Genomic DNA, 12,475 nt, shown 5'->3' with positions numbered 1-12,475 from the left:
ACACCCACATAATGTAGACGTCGGTATATATACAAATAACTCCATGTACCAGTTTCAGCAACAGAAAAGGCTGGCCTACTTTTCTATAAGACGGGAACGGTTCTTCCATTCATAACTTTCCGACACAGCGATAGTTTATCAGCTTCTTCTTGGCATTATCAAAAAAATGTTGCTCTTGAGCCAAAGCTGTTTCTCTGACACGATATCACTCACTTCACTCACATACGAACTTTACCGAGTGTGTTCGGATTCACGCACGTACATTTCAGTTACACTTACACCTACATGTATAAAGACAATGAAGACGTAATAATCAGTGAATGAATGCTTGTGAAATGATGCTAGCTCACTCATCTACCATCAGTGCATGTATGATTTATGAGCCCTGTTGCCTGATCATCTGTAAAATCATAGCGGTTATTTCTGTGCAAAATAACGTAATGGTGTGTGTGTTTGTGTATGCGTGTGTGTGTGTGTGTGTGTGTGTGTGTGTGTGCGTGCGCGTGTGTGTGTGTGTGTGTGTACGTGTGTGCGTGTGTGTGTGTGCGTGCGTGTGAGTGTGTGTCTTTGTGTGTGTGCACGTGTGTGTGTGTGTGTGTGTGTGTGTGTGTGTGTGTGTGCGTGCGTGCGTGTGTGTGTGTGTGTGTGTGTGTACGTGTGTGCGTGTGTGTGTGTGTGTAAGTGCGTGTGTACGTGCGAGTGTGTGTGTGTGCACGTGTGTGTGTGTGTGTGTGTGTGTGTGTGTGTGTGTGTGTGTGTGTGTGTGTTCCAGACGGATAAATCCGAACTAAACACATGGCCGTATCCCCGCCGCAGCAAAGGAACGAACCTTGATAGATATACAACACTAATGTTTTGTGAATAACAAACCAATGTTGATGAACAGATAAACTAACATTGACGAATAATCAAAAAGAACTTTGCTGAACGGACAATGAATATTCATTATATGCAAACGAATACAAGAGGGGAAAAAAACCCAAACAGGAAACACATTCAAATTGATAGATCAGAATCATGAGATACAGGAAATGAAACATTCCGTTTTCAGTCGGCTGTCTGAAAATTAGAAGAAAAAGAACAGTTTGGCGAAAAAAAAAGACTCCTTTGGACGCTGCCCTGTTCCCGTTAACAAAAATCAACAGCTCATTTTTCATCAGCATTTCAACTGACCCTGCGAAGCATCAGTTATGGTGACATGAAAATGCATGTACCTTCAGTATGGCTGTGATGGTCTATCTGTATCTAACAAAGACGTTCAAAATAACAGAAAAGACAAAAACAGCAAAGAACTCATCCGTGGTGATAAAATAGCCAGTTTGTGCCGTTGGACACACACACACACACACACACACACACACACACACACAAACACACACACCGAGCCCCCACCCCCCATTCCCCCACCCCCACCACCACCACCACCCACCCACACAAGAAAAGTACTCAGTAGGCGATCAGATCACACACACACACACACACACACACACACACACACACACACACACACACACACAACAACAACAACAACAACAACAACAACAACAATTGAAATGAGTCATTAATTTAAAAAACAACACTATAGCCATTTTGGGGACCTCTTCGTCTCTATTCATTTTTTACATAATGTCTAAGAATCTCAAACATCACACCGGTCTCTTCAACATGGCAACGGGCGACAGCGTCAGCTGTGGACTGCTGCAATCCGTGTTTTTAATCACGGCGTGGCTGCTGTCGACGGCATGCAGCGACGTGAATTCCTCACCACTGTCCCCAACATCTTCCACCACCACCCTACCCCCCTCCCCATCTCCCTTCACCACCAACGCTTCAGTTCCATCGTCAAGTGCAGTGTCACCGTCAAACTCTACGCTGACTCTTCCAGCAAGTGTTGTGACCCTGTCAAGCTCCACGGCAACTCTTTCAACAACGACAGCAACAACTGTGGGTCCGACGTCAGTCCGACATCCCTTGCCCAACACGACGTGCACTGTCGGGATCCTGGTCCCCGAGAACCTTCGGTACTTCCGGCTGGGTGACAACGACACGCTGTGGGCGACCTTGAACTCGGGGCTGTCCGTGGCGCGTGCCGTGCTGAAGGAGACATGCGCAGTGGAGGGGCGCGTGAGGTCCACGGACTGCTCGCTGAGGTCCACCCTGCGGGCCGCCTTCGTCACGCCGCTGGACAGTGTGCACGTGGTCATCGGTCCGCCCTGTGCTGCCGGTCAGTCAGTGCTGCTGTCATGACGACGACGATGATAATGATGATGATGATGATGATGATAATGATGGTGATGATGACGATTACGGTCAGGGTGATGACGATGATGATGATGGTGGTGGTGGTGATGGACGGTGACTATGATTATGATGATGATGGTGACGACGACGACAAAGAAGAAGAAGAAGAAGATGATGATGATGATGACGATGATGACGACGATGATAGTGGTGATGACGATGACAGCGATCATAATGATGGTGATGATGATGATGGTGAAGACGACAACGACGACGACGACGACAACGATGATGATGACAACGACGACGACGACAATGATGATGATGATGATGATGATAATGACGACAAAAACTCGAACGGCAAGATCGAAGACTACGATGATGATGATGACGACGACGACAATGATGATGATATTGATGATGGTTTTGATGATGATGGTGATGATCATCATGATCATGATGATGGTAATGATGATGATGATGATAATGATGATGATGGCAATTGTTTCCACTATTAAGAGTGGATGTATTAACAAGAGCTCGGTACTCTTGATCACGTAGAGTGTGCGTCTGTGTGCGTCTCTGTGTGTGTGCGTGTGTGTGTGTGTGTGCGTGTGTGTTTGTGCGTGTGTGTGGCTCTGTGTGTGTGTGTGTGTGTGTGTGTGTGTGTGTGTGTGTGTGCGTTTGTGCGTGTGTGTGGCTCTGTGTGTGTGTGTGTTTGTGTATGGCTGTGTCTGTGTCTGTGTGTTTGTTTGTGCGAGCGTGTGTGTGTGTGTGTGTGTGTGTGTGTGTGTGTGTGTGTGTGTGTGTGTGTGCGTGCGTACGTGCGTGCGTGCGTGTGTGCGTTTTTATGTGTGTTCTTTCATGTATTCTTCTTTTCTCTTCTTCACCCACCACCCTGAGAAAGAAGAGTCACTGGGCCGCTACACTGAGGACCTGACCAAGAGAGTCCTCCCGGTCTGTCGGTTGTGTCTCAAAGTCCGGTGTCTCTGCAATTTTTTTTGTTTTTTTTTTTCTGTCCATTCTGCAATGACGTCACCCAGTCCCTCGTTAGTTTGTTGTTGTTTTTTTTCGTCCCCCCCCCCCCCCCCCGCCCCCTCCGCCATCCCCCCCCCACCCCACCCCCCCACTCCGTCTCGCTCCCTCCCGTCCATTCTTCACTGTTGTCAGTCAGTCCACCCGTTTTTCTTCTGTCTTTCCCTCTGTCTCGCTGCCTCCAGAGCATTCTGCAATGCTGTCAGTCAGTCCATGTCTTCCCTTCTGTCTCCCTCCCTCTCTCAACAGTTCATTGGAGGATTGTTTTTAGCAAGAACACTGAGTCTTTGTTAGTTTCAGTTTCAGTTTCAGTAGCTCAAGGAGGCGTCACTGCGTTCGGACAAATCCATATACACTACACCACATCTGCCAAGCAGATGCCTGACCAGCAGCGTAACTCAACGCGCTTTGTCAGGCCTTGAGAAAAAAAAAGAAGAAAAAAGATAAATACACAAAAAAAGAACTACTAATAATAATATGTATAAGGCGCAAAAACTTGATGAAGTCAACTATAAGCGCACAAAAAGAAAAATAAATAAATAAATAAAATAAATAACCAAATAACTAAACTAAATAAATAACTAAATTACTAAATTCATAATAAATATAATAATATAAATAGAAAATAAAAATAATAAATAATAATAATAATAATAATAATAATAAAATAAATAAATAAATAGCTTGACCACACTGACGTAGTCATTTAGACCCCAACAAACTTCACCATGACCATGACTCCAGGCATGGCCCAGCGTGTTGGCTTCATCCGTAGGGCAGGGCAGGCATCTGCTCCGACTCCTTTTCACCCCTTCAGTGTTCAGCGCCGGGGAAGAAACAGTGAAAAGAGGTGTTTCAAGTCATGGAACAATCAGTCCCAAACATTCAGCCTGAAACTGAGAAAGCGGTCTGGAGTTATACCACTCTAGATAAATTGTGTGAGTTTTCCAGCCTTCCAGAGTTATTTTGCTGTTTCTGATAACGTCATCACTGACGGTTCCATGCACGTAGGTGATACGTACAACGGCACTCAAGTGGTTGAAAGCAGGTATGCAGCAGAGTACAGTAGTTTTGGACCAGTCCCGCATGCTTTGCCATTCTCCGTGAAATGAAACTGAGTCCTGGCATGTTGCAGCTGCCAACATCATCAGCATCATAGGCCGCCCGGTCGTCACCTGGATACCATTGTTCGACAGCCTTGACCTTGAGCATGACCTGGAGGGTCAAGGTCAAGGTCGAGGGGAGGCCGGAAGGCTGGCCATCAGCAGTTTCGGGAGGTTCGAGAGTGTTGCAGAGTCCGTGATGCGGACCCTGGAACATTTCCACTGGACCACGATCGGTTAGTGTCTTTGGTGATAGCGTTGGTGTGTGTGTGTATATGTGTGTGTGTGTGTGTGCGTGGGTGCGTGTGTGTGTGTGTGTGATTTTGGGTGATTTGTTGTGGGGGGGGGGGGGAGGGGAGAAGAAAAAAAAGAATGAGTAGAATAATAGTCATCAACAACAACAACAATAATGAAATAGCGTCGTGTGTTCTTGGCAATATATTGCGCTTTTACCCTAGTTTCGGTTTTGATTTTCAGCACAGGAATACTCGGGAAGTACATACTCATATACCGTGGTGATATTTGAGGTGCTATCCTATTCTGTTGTGCCCTGTTCGTGCCATTTTTTCTTTTCTGTTTCTGTAACATTATCATTATTATCATTTCACTTTTGGAGGACGGGAGGAAGGCGAAAAGGTGTGTGGGGGAATCTCTGTCTCTCTCCCTTCTCTCTCTCTCTCTCTCTACGGATGCAGTGTGAATGATTAGTTTATCTCATGACCTTTATTATCTTGTTTGTGACCTGTGTGAACTGGGTAACCAACTTGAGAATGATCATTTTCCCGTCGAATATTATTGCATTGCTTATTGGGTATTGCATTGTCAACTAATAATTCATTCAAACGAAGAGAAAGTAATGATGTGCAAATCATAGGAAAAAAAATTTAATGGGGTGATGAACATAGTCAAGAATTTTGCAGACAGTTATGTGAAGTATAACGTCATGTAAATCGCATAAGCATTTTGGACTGATTGATGTTAACGGTGACGATGCCTTGAAATTGTTTAGTGATTGTATCCGTGAGTGTGCGGCATGCATGGGGAAAAAGTATCAGGGTGGATAACAGTAACTATCATGAAGCTGAATTGATGAGGAAAGCAGGAGTACTATACGAACTGTACGTAGGCTATTTAGAAAATGCCGTGGAACACTAGATTAAGATAACAATGGTAAGTGTTTAAACGCTGGGAGAGAATACAAATATATGTTAGATATAAAGAAGAAAAACAGTTTAAAACAAACAAACAAAAAACATGTTAGATAAGTTGCTATTATTGAGGACTAAAACAGTTTCCGGAATATGTAAATAAGATCTTATCTAAGAGGAAGCACCGAAAGAATGAATCAGCTGTAGATGACTGGCTTGAATACTTCAACACAGTAGCAGATAAAGATTTACCACATGATAAGTCTGATGTACCAGAAGTGGATACTGAAAATATGAATCGTCCAATCTCTCGACGAGAAGATTTAGTTGCGATTAGACAAATATTTTAAGAAAAAGTCGAAAAGGAGTAGGTCACGATGACATTATTAGAAAATTGAAAAAAAAAAAACAAAAAAACCGCGTGAATTTATTTTCTTTTGTTCTTGAATGTTTTGTTTGATAAAGGTGCCTTTCATGAACAATGGTGTCACTCTATCATTCTTCCACTTTAAAAAAAAAATGTAATGTAGATGATACCAAAACTTACAGAGGTATTTCACTTTCTAATATCAATAGTAAAGTATCTAGCATTATTATTAACCAAAGGCTTCAAGAACATTCAGGATATAATAACATAACCCGACAACATCAAGCTGGATTTAAACGAACGTACTCAGCAGTTGATCACGCGCTTTCTCTGTTTGCTCTCCGTAAACTTTTTGTGGCTGTATTGATTTTGAAACTGCATTTGATTCAGTCAATCGAAATTTATTATGGCCCATTCTTATCAAATTGGAGTAAGTGGAAAACATTTTAATTTCATTGAGAGTATATATATATATATATATATATATATATATATAGTGTTGTTAAAATAAGAATTAGATGTGATGACCAACTGAGTAATTTTATACGTCTTACAAGAGGTGTCAGATATGGGCTGTTTGTAGTCCTGTTTTCATTTCATTATCATATTTGAATTAGCAGCAGACATAATGCATAAAGGAAGGCACTGTGCTAAATTCACAACTGCTGTTATGGAATTGTTTATTTTATTATTCTCTCTCATTCTCCCAACCCTTTTTCACCAAAATACAACCTCAACTTTTTTTCTTTTTATCTGTCTCTCTCTGTCTCTGTCTCTGTTTCTGTCTCTGTCTCTCTGTCTCTGTCTCTCCCTCTCTTTGTCTCTCTGGCCACTTGAGGCTGCTGCATTTTCCTTCAACTTAGAATTTTAGGATACATCCATGTGTTTAGTTTGTGCTCATTTTGTTTGTACTTATTTGTGCTCATTTTTATTTCATTTTTATTTACATTTGTTTGGAATTCACGGCTAGTATTGTAAGCACTATGCGTTTTACGGTCATATGATAATGGCTAGTATTGTAAGCACTATGCGTTTTACGGTCATATGATAATGGCTAGTATTGTAAGCACTATGCGTTTTACGGTCATATGATAACGGCTAGTATTGTAAGCACTATGCGTTTTACGGTCATATGATAACAGCTAGTATTGTAAGCACTATGCGTTTTACGGTCATATGATAACGGCTAGTATTGTAAGCACTATGCGTTTTACGGTCATATGATAAAGGCTAGTATTGTAAGCACTATGCATTTTACGGTCATATGATAATGGCTAGTATTGTAAGCACTATGCATTTTACGGTCATATGATAACGGCTAGTATTGTAAGCACTATGCGTTTTACGGTCATATGATTATGGCTAGTATTGTAAGCACTATGCGTTTTACGGTCATATGATTATGGCTAGTATTGTAAGCACTATGCGTTTTACGGTCATATGATTATGGCTAGTATTGTAAGCACTATGCGTTTTACGGTCATATGATAACGGCTAGTATTGTAAGCACTATGCGTTTTACGGTCATATGATTATGGCTAGTATTGTAAGCACTATGCGTTTTACGGTCATATGATAACGGCTAGTATTGTAAGCACTATGCGTTTTACGGTCATATGATAATGGCTAGTATTGTAAGCACTATGCGTTTTACGGTCATATGATAATGGCTAGTATTGTAAGCACTATGCGTTTTACGGTCATATGATAACGGCTAGTATTGTAAGCACTATGCGTTTTACGGTCATATGATAACGGCTAGTATTGTAAGCACTATGCGTTTTACGGTCATATGATAATGGCTAGTATTGTAAGCACTATGCATTTTACGGTCATATGATAATGGCTAGTATTGTAAGCACTATGCGTTTTACGGTCATATGATAATGGCTAGTATTGTAAGCACTATGCGTTTTTCGGTCATATGATCATGCCCTCTTCAGATAAGGGGCTGTGGCCTGATCTGAATAAAATATTCCTGTATGTTCTCTCCAGCTACAGTCTTCAGCCAGGAAAACTTCTGTAGTGGTCTGCACGAGGTGATGGCCCCACTGCTGGATGACAGCCCCGTCAGTGCCAGGCACCTGAGGTTCATCCCTGGGAACGCTTCCTCTGTGGATGAGGTGCTCTCCACTGTTCGCAATCGCTTCAGGAGTAAGTGTAACGGGCCATCATCTTATCGTTACAGTAACCAAATAAAATAATAATAATGATAATAATGGTATTTATATAGTGCTGAATCTTGTGCAGAGACAAATCAAAGCGCTTTCACACCAGTCATTCACACGCATGCATAACTCTAAAACTGGAGAAACTGAAGACAAGGAAGAGGCAGGGAAGGGAGGCTATATTGGGAAGAGGTGGGTTTTAAGGCCAGACTTGAAAGAGCTGAGTGTGGAGACTTGACGAGCGAAAGAGGAAGTTCATTCCAATTGCAAGGTCCAGAGACAGAGAAAGAACGGCGGCCAACAGTCGAGTGTTTGAATCTGGGTATGCGTAAACAGAGTGGATCCGAAGCCAATCGTAGTGAGCGAGATGGAGTGTAGAGGTGGAGGCAGCCACAGAGATAGGAAAGGGGCAGATTTGTGAATACATTTATAACATAGAGTGCTGATCTAGTACTTTTTTCTGTGTGAAATAGGGAGCCAGTGGAAATGTTGCAAAAGAGGAGTGATGTGCTCAGATCTTTTCTTTCTGAGGACGAGTCAGGCAGCATAGTTTTGTATGCGCTGAAGGGACTGAATGGATGAAGCAGGCAAACCAGACAATAGAGAGTTACAGTAGTCAAGGCGAGAGAGAATGAGAGAAACGAACAAGATGTTGCGTCAATGGACAGATATTTCCGGATGGAACTGATGCGCCGCAATTGACAGTAGCAAGATTGACATGTCTGATTGATAAATTTTTGCATGGACAGTGTGTTGTTTTCGGAAGATTTGATTGTGGACTTTCAGTTTTGTTGATCGCCATCGCCGTTCCAATTGGAGACGATTGTGTTTTGCAAGTCGAATGTCCTGTTTGTCTTGTAACTTTTGAAGGGATAAATAAGTGCGTGGATGGATTAATGGATAGGTGTGTAGATGGACCACAGTTCGCAATCGCTTCAGGAGTAAATGAAACGGGCCATCATTTTATCGTTACAGGACCGAAAAAAAAACCCAACTGTTTGTCATGTAACTTTTGAAGGGATATACGAGTGCGTGGATGGGTGGATGGTTGGATGGATGTGTGGATGGATGGATGGACTTTGTAACCTTTCAAGGGATGTAACAGTATCAGTATCAGTAGCTCAAGGAGGCGTCACTGCGTTCGGTCAAATCCATATACGCTACACCACATCTGCCAAGCAGATGCCTAACCAGCAGCGTAACCCAACGCGCTTAGTCAGGCCTTGAGTGAAAGGATGTATAAGCGCGTAGATGAGTGGACAGATGCGTAGATGGATGGGTAAACTTTGAAGACAATGTTGTTGCTGTGGGTTCTTTTACATGCACCAGATAAACCGAGGTCCTGTGTGTAGCATGCATTTACCTCACGTAAAAAAAAAAAGGTTGTCCCTGTATATTGTATAGAAAAATCCACTTTGACAGTGTAGCAAACACACCTGCAGACACACAAATGAATTTAAAGAAAGTAGATGCTGCAGCACTGTGGCGACGTGTTCTCCCTGAGGAGAGCAGCACCAATTCAAATACAGGAGAAATCTGCTGTGACGAAATCGTATTACCATACAATATGATACAATACAATACAATGCAACACAAATACAATACAATGCAATACAATACGATTCAATACAATACTTGGAGAGAACATGTGGAGTGATGGCCTAGAGGTAACGCGACCGCCTAGGAAACGAGAGAATCTGAGCGCGCTGGTTCGAATCACGGCACAGCCCCCGAAATTTTCTCCCCCTCCACTAGACCTTGAGTGGTGGTCTGGACGCTAGTCATTCGGATGAGACGATAAACCGAGGTCCCGTGTGCAGCATGTACTTAGCGCACGTAAAAGAACCCACAGCAACAAAAGGGTTGTTCCTGGCAAAATTCTGTAGAAAAATCCACTTCGATAGGAAAAACAAATAAAACTGCACACAGGAAAAATTACAAAACAATGGGTGGCGCTGTAGTATGGCGACGCGCTCTCCCTGGGGAGAGCAGCCCGAATTTCACACAGAGAAATCTGTTGTGATGAAAAGAAATACAAATACAAATACAAACTGACTATCTAGCTGTTTTCTTTTTCCTTTTTTTTTTTTTACGGAAAAAGTGGTTAATTGATTGATTGATTGACTGCATGATTGACTGAATGATTGACTTCTTTAAACAACATATTTGACTGAAAAGAGGTGACTAAGACTGACTGGCATACAGACTGCACTTTGATTATTTCTTTTTCTCTTTTTTTTTTTATCTGAAAAGAATATGATGCTTGATTCAATGAGTTTCAGTTTCAGTTTCAAGGATATATATATCAATGGATTCTGACTCATTCAAATACGCTACATCACATCTTTTATCTTATTTATTTATCTATTTATTCATTTATTTGTGTATTTATTTATCTATTTATTCATTTATTTATCTATCATTTACTTATATATTTATTTATTTATTTGTTTATTCTGTGAGAGGAAAGACACCTGACCTGCGCGTAAACCCAATGCGCTAGTCAGTTTTTGAAAGCAATCTTGTGTGTGTGTGTGTGTGTGTGTGTGTGTGAGCCTTCCTCTGTGTGTGTGTGTGTGTGTGTGTGTGTGAGCCTTCCTCTGTGTGTGTGTGTGTGTGTGTGAGCCTTCCTCTGTGTGTGTGTGTGTGTGTGTGTGTGTGTGTGTGTGTGTGTGTGTGTGTGTGTGTGTGTGTGTGTGTGTGTGTGTGTGTGTGTGTGTGTGTGAGCCTTCCTCTGTGTGTGTGTGTACGTGTGCGTGCGCGCGCTTGTGTGCGTGTGTACATACGTGCGTGTCAAGTCAAGCCAAGTCAAGATTTCATTTCATGACGGTAAATTGAATAAGCAACAATTGCTTTTTTACATCAAGCCATCAATGAAAAAAAATATATATAGGAGAGAGAGTGAGAGAAGAAACAAAAAGCAACAACAAAATGCATATATATACAAGAATATTATGATAAAGAAATACACAACTGCATTTCTATTTCACACACAGACACACACACACACACATACACGCGCGCACACACGCACACGCACACACACACATACACGCGCGCACACACGCACACACACACACACTAACAAGCACACACACACACACACACACGCACGCACGCACGCACGCACGCACACACTCCCTCCCCCCCCCCCCCCACACACACACAATTGAACACAAATGCTCGGACACTGTGTGTGTGTGTGTGTGTGTGTGTGTGTGTGCGTGTGCACATGTGAGTAGGTAAAGGGTGAGATCTTCTTATTCTTCTTCTTCTTCATTCGTGGGCTCCAACTCCCACGTTCACTCGTATGTACATGAGTGGTCTGTTACGTGTATGGCCGTTTTTAACCCCGCCGTATAGGCAGCCATACTCCGTTTTCGGGGGTAAGGGTGGGATGAAACTGAGTGGAGTGACCTTCTCCTATATAACGGGGATGTTGCTACTTCCCATGACACTCCATGTCCTCACGTTTCCAGTCCTGGTGTCCTGCTGCACTCACGGCGTCTTCCTCGAGCTCCTCAAGGCCGCGGGGCGCCTGGACATGACGTCAGAAAGCTACGTCATCGTGCACGTGAGCCTGAGCACGTGGGCTGAGGCGGAAGAGCTGTTCGAGTCCCGCTACTCTCTGTCCAAAAGTATCCTCCTCGTTGGTTACTTCATGCTTCACACTTCCTCTGCTGCCGGGGGCGTGGCGGGTGCAGGGGGGAGGATGGAGAGGAGTGTGGGGGAGTCTGGCAATGGTTCTGTGTCTGCCGACAGCAAGGTGGGTTGTGGTGACTGTTTAGATGTGGGGTTGGTGTGGTATTGGTGTGGTGTTGGTGTGGGGTGGTGTTGTGTTGGTGTGGGGTCTGGCAATGGTTCTGTGTCCGCTGATAGCAAGGTGGGTTGTGGTGACTGTTTAGGTGTGGGGTTGGTGTGGTACTGGTGTGGTGTTGGTGTGGGGTGGTGTTCTGTTGGTGTGGGGTGGTGTTGTGTTGGTGTGGGGTGGTGTTCTGTTGGTGTGGAGTCTGGCGATGGTTCTGTGTCCGCTGACAGCAAGGTGGGTTGTGGTGACTGTTTAGGTGTGGGGTTGGTGTGGTACTGGTGTGGTGTTGGTGTGGTGTTGTGTTGGTGTGGGGTCTGGCAATGGTTCTGTGTCCGCTGATAGCAAGGTGGGTTGTGGTGACTATTTTTGTGTGGGGTGGTGGTGGTGGTGTTGGTGTTGTGGTGGTGTTGGTGTTGTGTGGTGTGGTGTTGGTGTTGTGGTGGTGTTGGTGGTGGTGGTGTTGGTGGTGGTGTTGGTGTTGTGTGGTGTGGTGTTGGTGTTGTGGTGGTGTTGGTGGTGGTGGTGTTGGTGGTGTTGGTGTTGTGGTGGTGTTGGTGTTGTGTGGTGTGGTGTTGGTGTTGTGGTGGTGTTGGTGTTGTGTGGTG

The 12,475-nt window shown here is 43.6% G+C and overlaps 1 protein-coding gene across 1 annotated transcript in view; it reads left to right on the top strand.

Moving 5' to 3' along the window:
• Positions 1–1,503: 1,503 nt before the first annotated feature.
• Positions 1,504–12,475, top strand: part of LOC143288096 (atrial natriuretic peptide receptor 1-like) — a 41,547-nt gene continuing 30,575 nt past the window's right edge. Inside the window, 4 exon segments of the mRNA XM_076596381.1 lie at positions 1,504–2,224; positions 4,412–4,615; positions 7,890–8,048; positions 11,542–11,828. Coding sequence (XP_076452496.1) covers positions 1,627–2,224; positions 4,412–4,615; positions 7,890–8,048; positions 11,542–11,828 — 1,248 coding nt within the window. The 5' untranslated portion in view covers positions 1,504–1,626.

The sequence above is a fragment of the Babylonia areolata genome, chromosome 12 (assembly GCF_041734735.1).
Source record: "Babylonia areolata isolate BAREFJ2019XMU chromosome 12, ASM4173473v1, whole genome shotgun sequence".
Taxonomy (NCBI): domain Eukaryota; kingdom Metazoa; phylum Mollusca; class Gastropoda; order Neogastropoda; family Buccinidae; genus Babylonia; species Babylonia areolata.
This window is presented reverse-complemented; position numbering and strand designations above follow the sequence as displayed.